Source organism: Macrobrachium rosenbergii, chromosome 3 (genome assembly GCF_040412425.1).
Source record: "Macrobrachium rosenbergii isolate ZJJX-2024 chromosome 3, ASM4041242v1, whole genome shotgun sequence".
NCBI lineage: Eukaryota > Metazoa > Arthropoda > Malacostraca > Decapoda > Palaemonidae > Macrobrachium > Macrobrachium rosenbergii.
In genome coordinates this window covers 34,186,198-34,206,410 of record NC_089743.1, presented here as the reverse complement: position 1 = coordinate 34,206,410, position 20,213 = coordinate 34,186,198, and the positions used below count along the sequence as shown (strand labels likewise).

The window sequence follows — 20,213 nt, the reverse complement described above, 5'->3', positions numbered from 1 at the left end:
CCAACCCCTTACTCATATCCACCTCATGACACTTATTCTTTTATGTGACCAGGAATTTGAAAATAATCACCTATATTATTATCAACATCAATAAATCTTTTAACCAGACCACTGAGTTAACATTCTTAACTCTCACAGCACTGACCTGACAGGTTTGTTATTCATGACTATGCTAACGGCTATTTAATATATTGCAAATCTTTAAAAATGTAATAAGAAAAACTGAAAATACTGATTCTGACAAATTTTCTTTCAAGGATTTGTTTCTGATATTTTGTATACCCTGCAGGTTGAAGTTATTAGGTCACATAAGCATTTCATCAAATGCATTTTGATCAGATGATTATGACCAACAATGCTTGAAAAATATATCTAATGCCATCATCTACCGGTACATATTAAACATTAAATCCTCAGGGTTATGAACTCAACTCTGTTACAAAAAACAATACTTCATGGAACACCTCCCAAGAAATTTATTAAGTTTTTGTACACTACCCTTCTTATAAGCACCAATATAATTCTTCGATCAAAGTCTTGTATCATGTTCCTTCTTCCAAGTTATCAAAGTCATAGCTCACATTTCTTATTAATCTTAACATTTTAAAATTCAATGGATTACTGATGCCTTCATCTTTATAAATCTAACATATCCTTCTAACTCATGATTATCTCAATTTTAGTAATTCAAATAAATGCAACCATTTTTTTTGTCACTGATGCCATAACCGTACCTCTTTTTACTAATACAGCATACACAATTATTATTTCAGTAGTAATCACTACAATTTTTTGGGAATGTATCAGTTCAACCTTCTTGCATAATCCTATCAAAACTGTAACTGTATGCTAAGGCAGTGAACCACCTTGGCAATCTGTGAAATGTCCTTTAAATTCCTAACTTTAAAAAAATGAAAAAAATTAACAAAATGTCAAACATTACTGTATACTAAAATATCCTCCAGTTAGGTAAGGACAAGAAGCATTAAAATGTAAATAGATTTTGTTACTTTAAAATGTTGGAACTCCCTTGTTTTACTACACATGCCTTGTGCTCCTCCATTTCTCTGACTTGTATTTCACAATATCCAACAAATTGTAAAAAATACCACTTTTTTCATGCATGCTTGGGTAATTCTTAAATCATCTAAATAAAAAAAAAACAGATTCCTTTGGATCATACTCTGCATACACAAAATGTTAAAAATATTTTTGTAATCTTTTCTTGCTGTCCCCTTCCATCATACCTTTCCGTTTACATTACAAATCACTTGTTAATTCTTAAAATATCTCTTCCTTTTCCATTTTTCACTTTCTAAATCCTCATTCAGCATAAGTTGATAGTATTTCCCTGTTACCTGCATGAATAACAATCACCTAGACCATTACTTAGGTAAGGTAACATTTCACAGCTTTATTCTCCTATAAATACCCTAGTCATCAATATTTATATTAAGTTTACTTCTAAGTAATAACATGCAGTAAAAATGAGCATTACTTACAACTAGTTTATCTACAAGAAAAATATAAAATAAAAGGTAAAATGACGAACTTCAATTATTATAAAAAAAATTTCAGTTACATTCCTTCTGATAGCTCAGATATTATCACTAATTTCTGTTCTCTGTAGTCATCAAAACGTTATTTCAATGAGCACTAACCGTGTTCTATCTACATTCTCAATGTCTACTTCACTTTCATCAGGACAAATTTTGCAAAACTTAACTTTCTCTCTTCTGCCTTCCTGATATTCTCAATAAAGAGATTCAATATTACAAAACTTATCAACTTACTTCTTCTGCCTTTTTCTTAACAAGTTGCTCTTGTTTCTTCTTATCCTCAAGCACACGTTCAAGTTCCTTCTTGTCTTCTGCAATCTTCCTCTCTTCTGCTTTAATGATTTCCAGTCTTGTCAGATTGTCAATCTTGCCTTCACGTTTCCCAATGGCCGCCTTTGTTCTTGTGGCAACCTGTAATAACCAAAGGAAGAGACAACATTAGGTTACTGACCATAAACTGGTAGCTATCAAATTTCTCACAGGTGCTACCATTTCAAAAATAGGCTGCAAAAGCCCTCTATATGGAAACAGTGCATCTGCTAACATGAACATTAAAATAAGATCCTGAATATAAGGCATCCCCCCGAAAACAAAGACCATTCTATAATTAAGGATTGTGTATGAAAAGCCATATTGCATGCAAGGTATGTTAATATAATTTCTTCTATATTCCTGGATCATTCAGGACTGAAATTAAATTTTTATAGTTAACGGGAACACCCATGATGAACTTTTCTCAGTAAAATAATGTATCCTTTAAAAAATCAGGCCATGTCAGTTGTCTTATACCATCAATATAACTACAGTATTTTGACCCTTAACCCATAACAAAAGATTTACCATATTGTAAAAGAACTGACATTCACAATTGGGAATATCAATAATGGCAGAGGCCTCCCACTTTAAAGCAACTCTCGCCATATAAAAATATATTTCAAATGAAAGTATATCCTAAACAAAAACTGGGAAAACCATAGTTTAATTCAAACAGTAATAAAATACAGCCAAAACTGGGAAAACCATAGTTTAATTCAAATAGAAGTAAAACACAAGTTAGAAAAAATCTAAACTAGAAATGTTCACATGCAGTTATATTTATTATAAACATAGTTTATAATAAATTATAATCATAATTTGGAACAAATTAAACTAAATAACAAGTGTAACCTCCAGCTAACACTATTCAAGGTTATTATAACATTATTACAGTACCCTGCAAAGGTTCCACAAATCTCAAACGGAACTTCACAGCAACTAATATTTATGAGCATAGCAATTATTTCTGTTTTTCACACAAAGTAGGGCCTTCTCACCCAAGTTAAACAGATAAACTTTATACCTTATTATGTAATAAAATAAATCGGCTAAACATAAGTGACTATACTCCATTAATGACAATGGTCACAATAACATGCCTGAACATAATGCAATCATCCTAGATTTAAAATGACACACTCACTTATGATTTGGCTAACAGCAAGTGGACATGTGTAAAATCAAACTCTAAAAACATTCAGTACTTGGAATATTACCTCGCAAGTACCCTACTAGCAATATCCACGTACAGTATTTCAAGACTTTAATTATGATGGTATCATATGCTTCACAAATGATTTGCCAACTTGCATAATACAGTAATCATCTTAAAAGTTGTAAATTATACTTAATTAATTTTTCCACAAATTCCAAGTGCCCCGTTGTTATTATGTTAAAATGTTTTTCACATACTGGTTTATAAATTTTAAGTTTTACCTCTTCAGGTAAAGTTGAGATGGTAGCAGCAAGCGTATCAGATGGCCTCACATTCTCTGGCAAGTACAGAGTACGGGAGAGGAGAAGCAATGATGGAGGAACCTTTTCATTCAAACTCAAATCCAGCCACTGATTGAGCTGTGACTGAAGACGTTCTTTGGACAAACCATAAGCTCTCATCCCTCGAGCACGACATGCCTGCTGTAGCTCCCAAACTGCCATGGAATCAATGCCTTCAACCTGAATAATCTGTAAAAAAAAAAAAAAAAAAAAAAAAAGATATCTTTACATGCTACTTTCATGAGGTAATTAGTTGATCAGTGTTTTTCAATATAACAGTACTCACTACGCAAGCACAGCATTTCAACTCTAACCCAAGTTTTACCTACTTTTCCAGGAAACTGAAGTAATGCACAGTAAAGCAAACATAAGAATAAACTGTAGTAACAGGAATATAAAATTTAGGCCAGAGTTCAAGTACTGGGACCTGTGAGAACATTCAGCACTGAAAATATTTAAACAATTGTTGGGAGAGGGTGAAAAGTAAGATGGAAGAAAGAGAATATGAACTGAGGTATAGTAAAAGGAATGAAAGAGGTTGCAGCTTGGGACTCAAGGGACCCTGCAAAGCACTTGAAGTAATTCCTACAGTGCACCGCAAAAGGTACAATGACAGCACTACCTCCCTAAGGACAAGAAATAAACTGAATCGCTTGACAATGCCTACATCCCGAAGGAATAGGTGCTACCTTCAGTGCACCACATGTGCACTGTAGACATGACAAAAGTTCTTTGTAGTATCCATTAAAATAACAGACATAGCACTTACTACATCTTACTTTTCACTGTTCCTTTTGTCTTCCCCACCTAGCTCTTTAACCTCTGTGATTTAACTTTTAAAAAAAATTCATAAAATAAGCATGAGAGTTTAAGAAAAATGATTCAGTGCTCTCAAAATACAGCAGTTTCTTAATAATAATACAAGCCTACAAATGCATACTATAGTTCTGTTTGTGTTATATGGATTGCTCTAGTTAATTCCAAGAAGTCTCAGGATTTCAATATCATATAACCTGGCAATGAGCAGATCAAAAGTCTATGCAATTCTATGTACAAAATTATATCATACAACATTTGTCAACACTACTGGAATGACCAAATAGGGAGGCAATAAAGAAGAACACATTTACTTCATTTGGTTTTGAGTTTCAGACAACAAATAAGACTTATGCCCTCCAACATACATACAATTATGGAAGTATGTTCCACAGGCCTAGAGCATCAAGTAGAAAATGAGGGAGGAACTCAGGGCCACTGGCTGATAACATTCAGCTTTCCCAACTTCACCTGTCACTTATCTACTGTCAAGTAATCACCATACACAATGATATTCTGATATCACATACCTGTATATAATAATCTAGGAATTATGATAAAAAAATAACCTATCTATTATGATACATCAGAATACAACGTAAATATTTAGGGATTCAAATAAAATGGATCAGCTCAAGTAAAAATATGTTGGTCCTCAGAAGGGCACTGTAAAAATTTTAAAAATGAATAGTGGACAATATTCATCACTGCTGCCTGTATATTTGTCCATTCTAAAATTACAAAGAAATGTCTCCTATACTGTAAATCAAACTGGACATAGAGTGGTAACTTAGCTGCCATGGTAAGATAATGAAAACTTTCAACTTTCTGGATTGGACTACCGTTCACCATTTTTCATTCTCTACAGTATATGATTAATGTGACCTTATCCTTGTAACATAAGTATCTTTACTTGAAGTGCTAACAAATTTTTAAAATTCCAAAATGTTTGGTCTCTAGATTTTATTTTTCCCATAACCAGAACTTAAAGTATACTTCAAACAAAAATGTACAAATCTAATTACATACATACATACATGCATAACTCCAAGAAATTTACTTCCAAGATCAATAATTTAAATGCCACCACAAACTCATCACGGCCAATGAAACCCCAGGTCTGTTTAACAAAACTAAAGAAAAGCAATAATCAAAAGGTAGCTCTGTGCAAGTAAATGTGGATCATTGAGTTCCCAGTAGTTCAGCATGATCCCTTTACTTTCTTGGCTGTTTCTCTAAAGACCACTTTTATTTAATCATTTAATCATCAAATCAATGGATCTTTCCCCCATTTCTTTCATTTCTGTATTGATCTTTTAAGAGATAGATTTCAAGTGAAACAATTTCATACAGAGATGATCATCAGCTAAAGGTTCCCCCTGCCTTATTGGATGTAATTATTAGGGAACATCTATTGTAAGAATTTCTAGTTTAAGAGGGAGCACTGCTTTCATACGTGTGGTGCTAAATTTTCTCCATTTTTTTCATTTAGGGGGGCAATTTTGGTATTTGGTACTGTTCAGTACTAACCAGTTACAAGTGAAAAGGTAGACAGTCCTCTTTCAAGGTTAGTGTCTGCTGTTTTCTTCTAACTCTGGGTTTTCACTATAAAATTATGAATATTTCTTGGTTAAGTGTTTTTCAGAAGTCTCCCTAACTTAACTAATTCCCTGTTGCTTTAGTTGACTTTCAGCTCGTTTGTCAATCATGTAGTTATTATTATTATTAAAGCAGTTGAACCAGACCACTGAGCTGACTTTCAGCTCTCATAGGGCTGGCCCAAAGGATTTGATTAAAATACTAGGTCAAGGCCTGAAGTATTTTATTTATACATTAGTACTTGCATTTTGGTCTGCATCTCTGGACTTTGTATCACCAGTTTGCATTTTTATAGTACATTTTTAGTGGTATTTGTACTTTGTCTCTTAAATTTATTATTCATCAGCTTATTCTTTTCCTTTTTTTGCTGTATGCTGGCAGGTCTATTTTGTACCCATACAAATATAATGGTCACTAGTAAAGTATGCTTAAGGAGAAAAAAAAAAAAAAGAGAATGAGATCTGATTATGACTGACATCTCTCTCAAAAAGAGAATGAGATCTGATTATGACTGACATCTCTCTCAATTTTCGTATCTTACAATTATTCCTAAAGTACTTTTTCTTGTCTCTATTAACATATTTTTGGAAACAAGAATGCAGGTGATTCTCTCATGAATATAACACCCTTCTGTAACTACTAAAGATAAAATATCTGTACAATGCATAAAAATATCATCTCCACCACATGCATAACACTACAGTTATACATAAATTAATGGCAGAACTATAACTCAAGGATACACACAAGTGAGTCAACTCACAATTACTGCAAAACAACACAGGTAACAAATAATATGCTTACAGAAAGAGAAATCAAGGGATGAGAAACCATTACGAAATCATTCGAGGGGAACGATCAAATGTCAAAATAATTAAAAAGCAATTAAAGTAAAAAGAATGAAAATATTCAGGGGATGGTAACATTAACATAAATTTCAATCTAATCACAGATATTACAGTACTTATCAAAAGTCTTTCTCATCAACTATCTTAGCCAAAAATAAATGCTTATCAAAAATCACCTTATCATCTGCAGCTAAAGTTCGTAACTTCATACGTAGCTGGAACCTCAAGAAGTTGTTTGTACCAAATGGTTGCATTTCCAGTAACTGACACAAGGCCACTAACTGTGGTCTTGAAAGAGAATCCAAAGTGATTTCATCTTCAAAAAGCTTGCTGAACTTTAATATTTCCTCGTTACTGACTTCTTCACCAGTTTTCTGGACCTGCAAGTCAAAATTATCATAAATTGGCATACTGGAGCCTATCTTGCACTTTTCAAGCACTGCCTGATAAGTCAGTAAGATATAAGCCCAAAATGGCAGTCAGACATGGAAATTTCTTTTGGATAATGAAACTGATGTAGAATTCATAAATGTTAACCACAATAACCATTAACAGAAAATAAAAAGTAAGGAAAATATGAGTCTAAAAATCTAGAATAAAAAAAATATGCTGTGTACTGAAACACTGGGAAAGGCAATTAAATGAATTATTAAAACCTCCATAATGCATAGATGAAAATACTGTGTAAGTGATGGACTAAATAGTGGTTAAGTGTTCTGGTGAATTCTCAAGAAGCAGGAACAAAGGTACCCAGAAGCCAATGCTTCCTACATCATAAAAACACTTGCCTTCTCAAAGAATTGAACAAATTCTTTGGCACTTTCAGAGCTGTGTCCCTTTGCTTGAACAGCCATGTTGTCTAAGGTCTGCTGCAAGAATTTTGCCATCTCCAATTTTGATTTTAACATCTTCTTCATCTTTGCCTCCTGTAAAGTTCAGACATCATGGGGAAAAACTTTATTAATTTTTCAATACAATGCTTCATGTTCTTTGATAGTTACAACAATGTAAGAAAAACCATATATACTACATATGGTAATAAAACTAATGGCTATAATAGAATTCAGAAAAATTAATAAGAATGATCGATTTTAACTGCAGTAGGGAGAAAATATTTTGTAGTTCTATATAGAAGGCCTGTCATGACTTTACAAATTTTATAACAGCAGATTCTCTCATGAAAGATACCAAACCCATGTTCAGATCAGCCGTGGCTTAGACAAACAACATAAACAGTACCTATATAACCAAAAGTATTTCATAATATTGTAAATTACAGGTGATCATTAACAAATCTAATAGTTTTTAACAAAAATATTCGGGTCCGGTTGTCCTTGAATGTTTAGATGTTGACATCACTCACACAAACTTCAACTTCCTAAGGGCTACCTAAATTTGCTCTATGCAAATGAAGCTTATTGTAAGTCTGGGTGTGATTTAAGTCTGTCAGCTATTACAATACAATAAGATAGTTTTTTTTCATTCTGAAATTAAAACACTAAATTTTTGTGTATAAGACGACCTTTAGATAAGAAAAGGTAAAAAAAATTGACAAATTTTCATGAATTTATCTCATATCTATAGTATAAGGCGACTGATAAATGGCAAAACCATCTGTGTATAGGCTAGCTTTTGTAACAACAGGTATCTTATGAAATATTGGTTATGTAAAGATGATGTTATTACAAATGCTGTTTTACTTACTGTACCCTTGGAAATTCAAAATAACGTATATACTCACGTATCATGCGACTTTTCAGTATCTAATTTTGAAGTTAATTTTAAGGGGGTCGCATCATACACGAAATATAAAATTAGCCTATGTAATATTCACATATTAGTATTGTATTACTGAAATATCCAGAGATAGAGATAAGAATGAGCTTAAAAGGAAAGCTTTAGAAGTAACAGAAGGAATAGATAAGAGATGAACTTACGGATACAGAGGGTTCAAAGATAATCCTATCCAAACTAGATGAAGTGTATCTAAAAGATATGTTAATGGAAAATTACAGTAAAATGAAAAACTATTTTAAAACAGAAAGAGAATCTAGTGAAATGATGAGAGATTTTATAATTAGGTATGAAAAGGCAGAGTCAGTGTAGTGCAGTAGAAAGAGCTCTCTGGTTAGGTTGATAATTTTGGTTTGTACAGTAAGTCTGCTTTGTGGTTTTTGTAGTCGTAAGCTGGATTGTATAATAAAAGAACAACGTGAACAGGTGGGGATCTCATAACTGAAGCATTTTTGGACGAGTTAGGCTAGAAAAACGTTCAAGTGTTAGCAGAGCATGGTTGGTTAAAAATGGACGGATCTGATGGTAAACTTTGGGAGGTGAAACGGAGAAGAGACTGTTCCGAGATTTAGTAGGACACAGGGCAATTATAAAGGATGGAGGGGACAAGTCAAAGATTGGCTTGTGGTGCGTGGAGAAGTGAAATATCCAGGAATAGAGATAAGAACGAGCTTAAAAGGGAAAGCTTTAGAAGTGACAGAAGGAATAGATAGAGGTGAACTTAAGGACAAAGAGGGTTCAGAGATAATCCTATCCAAACTAGATGAAGTGTATCTAAAAGATACGTTAATGGAAAATTACAGTAAAATGAAAAACTATTTTAAAAATAATCAGCTTTCTCATATCTTGAGTCGTTCCTTCTTTAAAAGCTTTACTTAATTCACTAATATCATATGATATTTCTGGCATGGTATGTAGTGATACCCAATGCAACTGTCCTACCGCTGATCTATATTCTTTTAACTCCTTTTGTCCTAATATTCTATTACCTGTAAATCTTTTAGTACATGAAAACCTATAGCATCCCCTTCAAGCATGCTTTTCCGTATCACTTTTTATACATTTTGTAACACCCATACCATTTCACTAATGCAGAAAATAAAAATAAAATACTTATAAAACTAACATATATATAATCAATTATAAAATACAAACATAATGAACATGCATCTTTTCCATGGATCATTAACAAGTTATGCTTTACTTCACTGTATCCAGTAATATTGTACGTATTCGCATATTACTAATTGTATTATAAAATACGATCATGTGCCATTTGCACTGTTTAGGTTTTCGTGAACTTGGACAAAGATACATTCCAGAAATTTTTGTTTCAGCATCAATTCAATTTCCATTTAAAGATAACCATGGGGAAAGTTTCGTCCCATTTGCCATGCACTTTAAAACAACAGTAAAATGTGTTCTTTCATGCCCATTAGTTTTGATTAAAATACTTTTCTTTCCAATATTATTTACGGTCGAGTTTGATGGCATATCGAAGTTTAGGAGTTTCATCCATGTTGCTGATACACAATAATTTATAGTCATTAATGCTTGAACATTGTTTTCTCAGCTTCAGCTACAACTTGCAGCTTAAATTTAGCAGTATATTTCCTTGCGATCTTTTCTCCATAGCAAATAAGGGTATAATGTAAAACATATATCAGTCCCATTCTACTTATCATCATTTGTAACATAACTACAGCAATTGTTTACTATCGTACGATGGTGAAAATGCAAGCAAAACCGCTGTTGTTATCCGATTTGGTTGTTCATAGCCATGGCCTAGACCATGTTCATAGCAAAACAGTTGTTTCTCGTTCAGTTGTTTATGGCTGCACTCATTTACTCAACGAGTATAAGGGAACTAACGATACTTTTATTATTCACTTTTACTTTTTTAAAATATTCAATTAAAAGATGGGATAAAGAGATGGAGTAAAAGAGGTTAGTCCGTAGTAATCTGGTCTCTCAAAAAAGGAGCTTGCATGATACACCAGATACATGATAAAATAATTTTTTGTGGGTAAAAATTTGGGGGTCGCACGATGCACGAGATCGCGCGTTAACGAGTATATACGGTAAACAAAATAAAGTCGATTCTATGTCATGTTTTTCCTACACACATCGCCTAAAAGGGAAACGTTTTATTTACGTTTCATCGCCAATCACAAGCAACCCCTAACAACAATACAATAAAGTATGATAATTATCGTACATAATTATCGTTCGTATGACTGAATTGCTCTAAACAGTTGCAAACAGCCTGAATTTGTAATGAAAAATGAATATTATGTTATCCTAAATGTTATTACTACCGTAATTACACTATGTTACCAAAAGATAAAAGTTGCTATGAGCACAACTGTAACTCTATGTTTACATTTCGTCAGCTGGCCTTGCATAGATAAAAGTTGATTTCATTGATATGGAATTATTCCTCGAATGGGCTATTTATTACACAGATATGCCAATAATATATAAGGTAAATATAGTTTCATTATTATCAGTTTATTTCATAACGTGAATCTTTTCATGTCTGTCAGTGGTTATCACACCGAGGCCGAGGCTAGCCTACCGATAAACATCACTTAAAATTCAAGGTTTGATTTTTAGAAGGGTAGTATAAGACGACCCCCAATTTTTTATATAAAGGTCATCTTATATGCAGAATTACAGAAAACCCCCCATATTCGCGTTCTCACGATTCGCGGACTCACATATTCACGGATTTCTCCTTGGAACTTATCTACCCATTATTTGCGGAACATTCGCCCCTTCGCGGTATTTTTCAAAGAGAAATATTCACTAAATACTGGATTTTCATCTCCTTTTCATGACTAAATGCACTTTTTGTAATAAAACTGGTAAAATACTCAGGTAACACTCGAGTTACGATAATTCGATTTTGCAACGGGGTAAGCAATTTAATACAGATACGACAATATTATTTACAAAATATTTTAAAATTTCACGCAGGTGCAGGCAGCAGCGTAATCAGGCAGTGAGAGAGACCAAATTACAATAGGCAACTTTTTCTCCATCTCTTAATCCCATCTAGTTAACAAAGTAAAAGAAAATGATAAAAGTATTGTTAGTAACATTATACTCTTGCGTAAATGTGTACAGCTATAAACAACCGAGCAAGAAACTGTTGTTTTGCTTATAATCCAATCGGATAACAACAGCCGTTTACCTATATTTCAAACATCGTACGGTAATAAACAATTCCTGTAGGTTATAGCACAAATGACGTTAAGGAGAATAGGACTGATATATTTTTACATTATACCCTTATTCAGTATGGATAAAAGATCGTCAAGGAAATATACTGCTACATTTAAGCTGCAAGTTGTAGCTGAAGCTGGGAAAACAATGTTCAAGCTGCTAACGACTATACTGTAAATTATCATGCATCGACAACATGGATGAAATTCAATCGTAATTAAAATGGGAGAGGAAGTATTTTAATCAAAACTACTGAGCATGAAAGAACACAATATTGTTATTTTTACGCTGATAAACAATAAACACGTAAAGTTCGTATTATGATGAAATCAAGTGAAAATTGTGAACGGAATCTTGAATTTTTTCTACACAAAACAAATGCCCCCAAACGGCCATCATCAATTGTCATCTATTAACAAAAATAATACATAAATTAATTTCACAACGAGACGTATTTCAGTTATATTTCGACTTAAAAACATTTCGTATAACGAAAAGTAACTTTGCCCTTATAAATAATGTATCCAGACTCTAGAGATTCGTTTACGCAAACTTCTTAGAAGCAAGAAAAGCGCTCTGAACTGTGTTAAATGCAGTGAAATAAACACCGTGTAAACATTTCCAAACCAAAACATTGATGATAGCTATGATCGCAATTTATAATACAAAAGCAATACGGTATAAGAATATATACAATATTATTGGATACACTGAATTAAGGCATAACATTTTAAAAGATCCAAGAAAAAGATGCATATTCGTTATGTTGACGTTTGTATAATACGATATGCGAATAGAGAGTATAGTACAATGTAGGCTACACTACCGAGTATGTATACAATATACCATAGTGTGGGCCAAGCTAATTCTTGTTTGTTATTCAATTTCTCTTTGTATTGAATTATCATAAGTCACTTTGCATGAACCTCCAGAATTAGCTGACATCAATAATTACTATACGGCGTATGTAAAGAGTATATTTTATAGTGTAGGCTAGGCTACCATATATGTATACAGAACATGGGACCGAATACCCTAGTGCAGGTTAGGCTATGTTCGAGATACGTTTGGTATTAAGTTTTTTCCAACAAATGATGGTTTTTTTTGGAACCTAACCCCATCGTAAGTAGGATAATACCTGTATAAGCATTTTTAGTTTGTTTTGTATGTGTTTGAACTATCACAATAGGCAGTTCTAAGTGTTTTTAGAAGGGTTCTAAGTATTCACTGGTTTTAGCTATTCATGGGGGGTGTCTGGTACGCATCCCCCATGAATATGGGGGTTTACTGTATACGGTAATCAGATATCTAAAATATTTTGGGATATACCTGTACTTGTGAGTTACAAAAGGAATTCAAGGTTACTTCACTTGATCTTTAATACTGCTCGATTTCCCTATTAAAACTTCAAATCCAAACGGGCTGCACACAAACAAAGGGGGAGGGAGATTCAAAAAATTTTAAATAATAAGACATGTCAGCCACAGTGTGTTCTGCATTAATAACTCTTCCCACAAAGCTAGTGAATTACCTGATGGGATTTCCATAATCACTTCACAATTAACACTAATCAAGATATCAAATTTCAAAATCATATGGAGCCCAAAATGTGATTATACTGCACATCTGATCACGATACTGCATACTGGATAAAATAAACCTAAGTGCAATACTTACACATAAAGCACAACTTCTGTTACTTATGGTTTCAGAGTACACATTCAAGATACCCCATTTATTAAGAATGAAATGCAGAGCAATACTATTCCCATCACACAAATACCAGAAAGGGTTGAATACCATTTTATAAAAAGCTACTGTTTATAAAAAAAAATACTTTAAATAGTCTTCAATAATTTTAAAAATGCCCTGTATATACAAAATATTAGTATCACCTTTTTTGAAGAGAGATTAGAGTTTATGCCACTCATTTTCCAATAGTTTCCAATATATAAGAATAAAAAAAATTCCTAAGAGCTCAATACTGTACAGTACTTCACATCTACAGTGACTAACAGTAGTACTGAAAAGTGGTTAACCCAAATTTTTTTGGTTGTATGAACTACACCTAATTAGAAGAACCTCTAATACCACCTTCAAAACTACTGCTCACTAGTATTAAAACTTTCACTAATCTCTCAACTATTTATCTGACAATACTTGCAAATACTAAGTACTTAAAAAATCTAAGGTTTACATTCAATTTTCAATGCCTTAAAAATCTGGTAATAATGTATTCAACACTAGTCAAGTGCATTTGGGAATGTTGTGTAAGAAGTGCCTATTCAATTACCTTATTCTAAACTCTTCTAAACTTAGACAAAAAGATTACCAAGCAAAACAGTATTGAGAAACACAGAGCCAACAGCATCAACCCTACTTACACTCAAAACACTCTCAGGACATATTGATGAATATGAATGGTATATCATGTTTCATACAACTCCTAGCATTTGGAAAGTAGCTGAGATCATTTGGGAAACTGCTTCAGGAAATTAAAACAATTGCCAAAAAAATTTACCTTTTCGTTTGCTGTTTCGAAGGTGGAAGGAAGCATACCAGGAAAAAGCTTGAGTGCGACAGGAAGCAGAAATTCCATGAAAGGTACAATGATAAAAACGGAGAAGGGCAACAGGCGAAACAGGTCAGCTGTCGTTCGCACCAACTGCAAAATACCAAAAGATATATATAAGCATGACCAGAAACATCTACTTAGTTTTAAATAAAAAGCAAATAATATAGTATAAAGGATAATTAAAAACAAAGTATAAACAGCAATTAATATCAGATAAATCTGAAAATATAACACAAATTACTTTTTGAAGCCAATATACAACACAAACTCAATTTTTCATGGTCGTAGATGAACCGTTCCTAAAGTAACTTTAACCTAAAGCTGGAAACTAAATCTTTTACTTTACATACAACATATACAATATTTAATAACTTAAAATAACATTGCAAAACTCCATGTATTAATCAGTACGGGAATAAATAAAAGGACCCTCAACATCATCTAACAAATGAAATAACACTGCAATAAAAAATATATCAGGTCACATATGCATACAGGCCTACAACTTAACCACCAATTCAATTATCCTTTGAATATCCAATATATATACTGTATACATATTATATATATATATAATATATATTATATATATATAATATATTTTATATATATATATATATATATATATATATTACACACACACACACACACACACACACACACACACACACACACACACACACACACACACACACACTACTATATATATATATATATATATATATATATATATATATATATATATATATATATATATATATATATATATATATATATGAAGATAAAAAGGCCCATAAAACACTACTTGAACATTGCAACCATATATTTCGGGCACTTCCTTCTGTGCCCCTGTTCACTGGAAAAATATGGACAGATGAAATGTTACAAGGGTATATATACAAAGCATATATAGGGGTGGCATTAAGTCTCCGATGGTATGCAGGTGACCGTTCCTAAGAAGGAGGAAAGTAAACTGTTCCCTAGCAGTTTTCGGCCCATTAACCCCCGTTTGCCGACGATTCTGGTGGTCGTGTGCCCTGGAACACCTTCTTCAGAAGCGGTCTGAGGATTAAAGCGTCAATGTCGTCCGATTTCCAATGTCCTCCTGACAAGTTTATATTGTTGGTTTGATTGATGATAGCAGATTCCAGCATCTTTCTTTTGTAAGGACGGCTACTTTTGAAAACCAGCTCCCCCCCACTCCAGTTTATGATATGGCCTGTATTTCTGATAAGTAGGAAAATCCCGAACTCTCCGGCGTAACGCACTGATCTTTTGTGCTCTGTTATTCTTTAAAGCGATCTACCTGTCTCCCGACGTAAATGTCATTACAATTGCTACACGGTATCTTGTAAACTCCGGCTTCTTCCCTGTGTTATTTAAGTATACGTTAATGAGCGAGCTCCCAAAGGATTTGGGATATTGGAAAATGAAGGGATTGTTAGACCTGAGTTGTTCGGTGGCTTTTTGGATGTTTTCGTTGTACGGAGTGGGGGGGGGGAGCTGGTTTTCAAAAGTAGCTGTCCGTACATTCTGTAAATTTAAATTTCAAGCAGCTTCTCGAGGCCCCTGACGTTGTGTCTCCCTCATCTCTCCCCGCACAGGCTGTCGAAGTGGCAGCTGTCACAGAAACAACAGGTACCGATGCTGAAAGTCGTTCACCATCCATGAATCACCTAGTCACTAGTAATGCGCACTGTACGATCGAGCGACAGCCGTTAAGAAGATCACACCGGTTGGCCCACAGATACGGGGAAACAGTCATTACATAATGGCTATATTCATGCTGAAAGATTGTTCGATGTTTTCCTGGACTGTCACAAAAATTCTTTTCAATTTGTCTTTTTAAGATAAACAAGTATTTTTATTCAGCTGGCTGAAGAGGACCGTTGTGCAAACGGTCGAAAGCTCCCCTGTTTTACCCTTTTTGTATTTTGAAAAATACAGTATCATTTACATTATTGTGGCTTTTTACTCATTATATAATATACAATGTATATAAAAGTGAATGTTTGTATATGTTCGTCCACTATAGAAACCCAAACTGATTGACAGACCCAGACAAAATTTTGCACAAGGCCTCTATGTCATCCCAGAATGGTTCAAAACTCAAAATCATCGTGACAGACACAACACAGACAAAACAAATGCAATAATCGTCTCTACGTCAACTTTTCCTTCTGTTTTCTGGATTCATTCTCATTTTTCACCTGACACTCCATCTTTTTTCCCCGGTGCTGCCAGACATATGACTAACCTATACAATAAATCCAAAACCCTATAACATCAATTTTGGACCAGAATTTACTTGAAATCTCATCATAATTTATGATAATTATTATCACAATTGTTTATTACCTCAACAAAACCAACACTGAAAACCTATATCGGTTTAAATGTGGTTTACAATCCTCGCCACGGAAAAAAGTAACACACCAAATGCTTCTGTGACAGGTAACCCCTCATTAAAAAATTTCTCGCAATGAAATTACTTTTTTTTCAGTGTTCATTTTAAACCAAACATATCTTAATCATACCTTGACAATAAAATACAAATTCTTAAGAACCCTGCAGTATTACCCCCATCATATCTAACTACTTAATCTGCACACAAAAAAAAACTTCATAGTTATGGGCACAACTTTGGAGTACTTAATCCACTAAAAAAATCACCATTTATCGACAATTTCTATATTAGACCATTCACACTTCGGCCTACACTTTCCCTCAGAAACGTCAAAGGAAACTGGAACACTTTCGTTAACAGGTACAGGAAACCAAAACAGTTGCAGCTCTTTTTACGGTGTCTGAAATTACAATTTTGATAATAATTCATTATTTATATATCCAATGGACACTAACTTAAGAAGCTGGTGGCTAAGAACGATGTCAACATGTATGATAGTTCCTTTTTTTATTCATTCAAATGCGAATTTCCTCATTAATTCATTCGTTTCTTCTTTGTTTTTACCTTTGGAACTCGCTATAGTGACTGTTTCGTGATGTTACAGTGATGTATTCCTTATAAAGTCGGTTTAAATGATGTCTGGAATTAATCGTGTAGTTAGGCAATACCACCACCACACACACCAACTTCACCACACCACCTCTACCAAACGTTCTCTCTCAAGTCATCACTCAAACAATCTGGAGCGGAATTCATCTATGAGGTTTTCAACTATTGCAAGTAAATTCATGCTTGCAATCTCTTTCTCTCTCTTCATCTCTCTTTCTCATTTATAAATTCCCTTTATGAATGGGGTTAAACACCAATTCATACTAGAAAAAAACCGAGAATGTTTGCCACTGCAGGTCTCTCTCTCTCTCTCTCTCTCTCTCTCTCTCTCTCTCTCTCTCTCTCTCTCTCTCTCTCTCTCTCTCTCTTGATTTTAATCAGATAAGTGCCAGGATATATGTATACATGTATATATCAAGTTTATTTAAAGTAATGAATTCAGGAGAGAATTATTAATCAAAGGAAAGAAAAATATTTTCAATGATTTAACACATATTTTCACGACAAAACAATTCAAAGGGGATGAAGGAAAATTTTTCTGAGTTTTTCAAAGTTCTCCTGGGCAGCGCCGGGTTGGTCAGTTAGTATACTTACATAAATGAGAAGTGCTTTGCACCAACAAAAGTCATTGTTTTCATTTCTTGTAATCAACAGATTGCTCTACTGAAGTCTTTGTTTTCCAATTCTGGAACATCATGAAGGCCAAGTGATGATATGTCTGATCCTATTATGATGTTTGCGACATAAAACCCATAAGTTCTTCAACCAAGGAGAACACTGAGCAAAGTCATAACTGATAACATTATTGTACTTATCCATTCACTTACAGCATTAGCAAATGACCAAAATTTTTAACAGGCAACTTCAATGTCACAGAATATACAAGTAAAAAAAATAAAAGAATATGGCAGAATCCCATACAGCTACAAATTTTCTAAATAAAAAAAATCTAGAGCATATTAGGGAAGTTTACCTCACACAAAAAACCTTAGACTAACGGAAGACCGTAGCCCCACGTTGAAAAACACTGCCTGACCACCTGATTAAGGACAACTATTGTCACTGGCGCTGTTCCAGCTGCATCCAACACCAGCACACACACTCCAGTTCACTCATATTAAACGTATAAATGAAAAGGTGAGTGGGGGAGAGTTATGAGAGTTGACAACCACTATATACAAACGAGAATCTTATAAACTGAATGATAGTTACTAAATAAAAGCAGAGTAGAAAATAGGTTTAGTCTAACTAACCGTTTTGAATTAAAAAGAGAAATGACATTTAGAAAATATACACTTTGATATGATGACCAGCACATGAGTAGCGAACACACATTAATGAAAATAATTCAAATAACAGCAGGTAAACTATCAATCTTTGGAAATGAAAATTCAACAAATTGGTTAAAAGATTATATAAAGACATTTAATTAAATACTATTTTACCGCTATTAATAAATTACTATAAATTTTTGTTATACAGGAAGATTTCCTGTTATAATCATGTTCAAAAACGACGCTCAAATTTTTGTAAGTTATGATCGTCATTCTCCACCAACATACATCTTCAATCATTATTGCACTGGAGTACCAGAAAGTAATGTGTACTATATAAAAATAGTTTCGCTACCGAGCTTAAAATCCCACTCTAAAAATAGCAACAGGCAACTAACCAACAAACACTGGTAGTACTAGTTTTTCCTCTTCCTAGCTTTGTCTTTCAGAGCGTTGTGTATGCGTTGTCGATAAAACAATAACAATGACAACAAAAGCAGTACCACTATTAGGTTAATTAAACTGTATAAGTAAGACTTAGTAGTCCCTGTTCTGAAACCTGCACACAACCATGAAGAATACAACAAAGTCCGCTCTGTCGTTGTCAACCAAGGAATACGTATAATGAACACAAAATAATTACTTTAGCAAGCATTACTATGGCGGCCAATAATCAAACGTTAGGATTCCTAGCTTTAAACAGCCTCCCCTCCCCCAACCATCCATAAGACCGAGAGGCGCCTTAAAATATCGAACGTTAGGGAATCACTGTTGGCTTCCCGTCCAGCGTCAATACTTGACGTTCTACATTAGGCCGATGTAGATGGAACAGGTCTTTGGCATATCAATTAGGACTATCGTTCCTAACGCTGTTTGGTTTGTTATGGATATCTCAAAAAAAAGATCCTCATTTTCAAGGACTGCTAACTTTTAAACCCACAATATTCTATAAGCAATTAAATAACTGAGATAACCCTTTCAGCAGCTGGGTCAATACATTAACAAAGATAGGTAAGAACCATTATCCAACAAATCAAACATAAGAGTATGGTCGCGCATACACAATAAATAACTCACTCAATATATTATTTTAGTTCAACTTCAGAGGTAAACTTCCTACGACATAAACGCAGAAAAAGATTCTCTCTCTCTCTCTCTCTCTCTCTCTCTCTCACACACACACACACACACACACACACACACACACACACACACACACACGAGTGTTAAAGTTTAACCTTGTTTACACCAAGGTCTAGTGAATACGTACAGACCTTGGTTTACACGTAAGAGTCTAAACAGAGCGTCCTATCGGATCATACGAAGGAAATAGTATCCCATGTCCCCAAAAACGAACGTTCAAGAAATAGAGAAACAGTTTCGGGTGGAACTGGACAAGGACAGTCCACGACTTGGCGAAGAGCCCAACCAGCAGGAAAAAAAGTCAAGAAATAAATAAATAAATAAATATAATCATGCCAAATATTAACATGATATACACAGTCGATACATCAAAAATGATACTGTATGGGAAAGAAACTCATGACCAATGTAAAGAAACTAAATCGAGTGGAATAAACAGGTCATAGGGGCCAACCAGTCCTGTGTAGGCTACAGGCGTGACTGTAAAATGGGTTACAGCAGCCAGATAACAGCGAGCCTAACTTCAATATCCACAGTGGCCTTGAGTAT

At 33.9% G+C, this 20,213-nt stretch overlaps 1 protein-coding gene across 2 annotated transcripts in view; it reads right to left on the bottom strand.

Moving 5' to 3' along the window:
* Letm1 (Leucine zipper and EF-hand containing transmembrane protein 1) overlaps positions 1–20,213 on the bottom strand; it is a 97,775-nt gene that overhangs the window by 20,788 nt on the left and 56,774 nt on the right. For both annotated transcript variants that reach the window (XM_067130598.1, XM_067130604.1), the window contains exons 3-7: positions 14,178–14,321; positions 7,423–7,560; positions 6,811–7,014; positions 3,312–3,560; positions 1,794–1,970 (exon numbers count right to left, since the gene is read on the bottom strand). In XM_067130598.1, the coding sequence (XP_066986699.1) occupies positions 1,794–1,970; positions 3,312–3,560; positions 6,811–7,014; positions 7,423–7,560; positions 14,178–14,321 (912 nt within the window). The remainder of the gene's footprint in view (positions 1–1,793; positions 1,971–3,311; positions 3,561–6,810; positions 7,015–7,422; positions 7,561–14,177; positions 14,322–20,213) is intronic.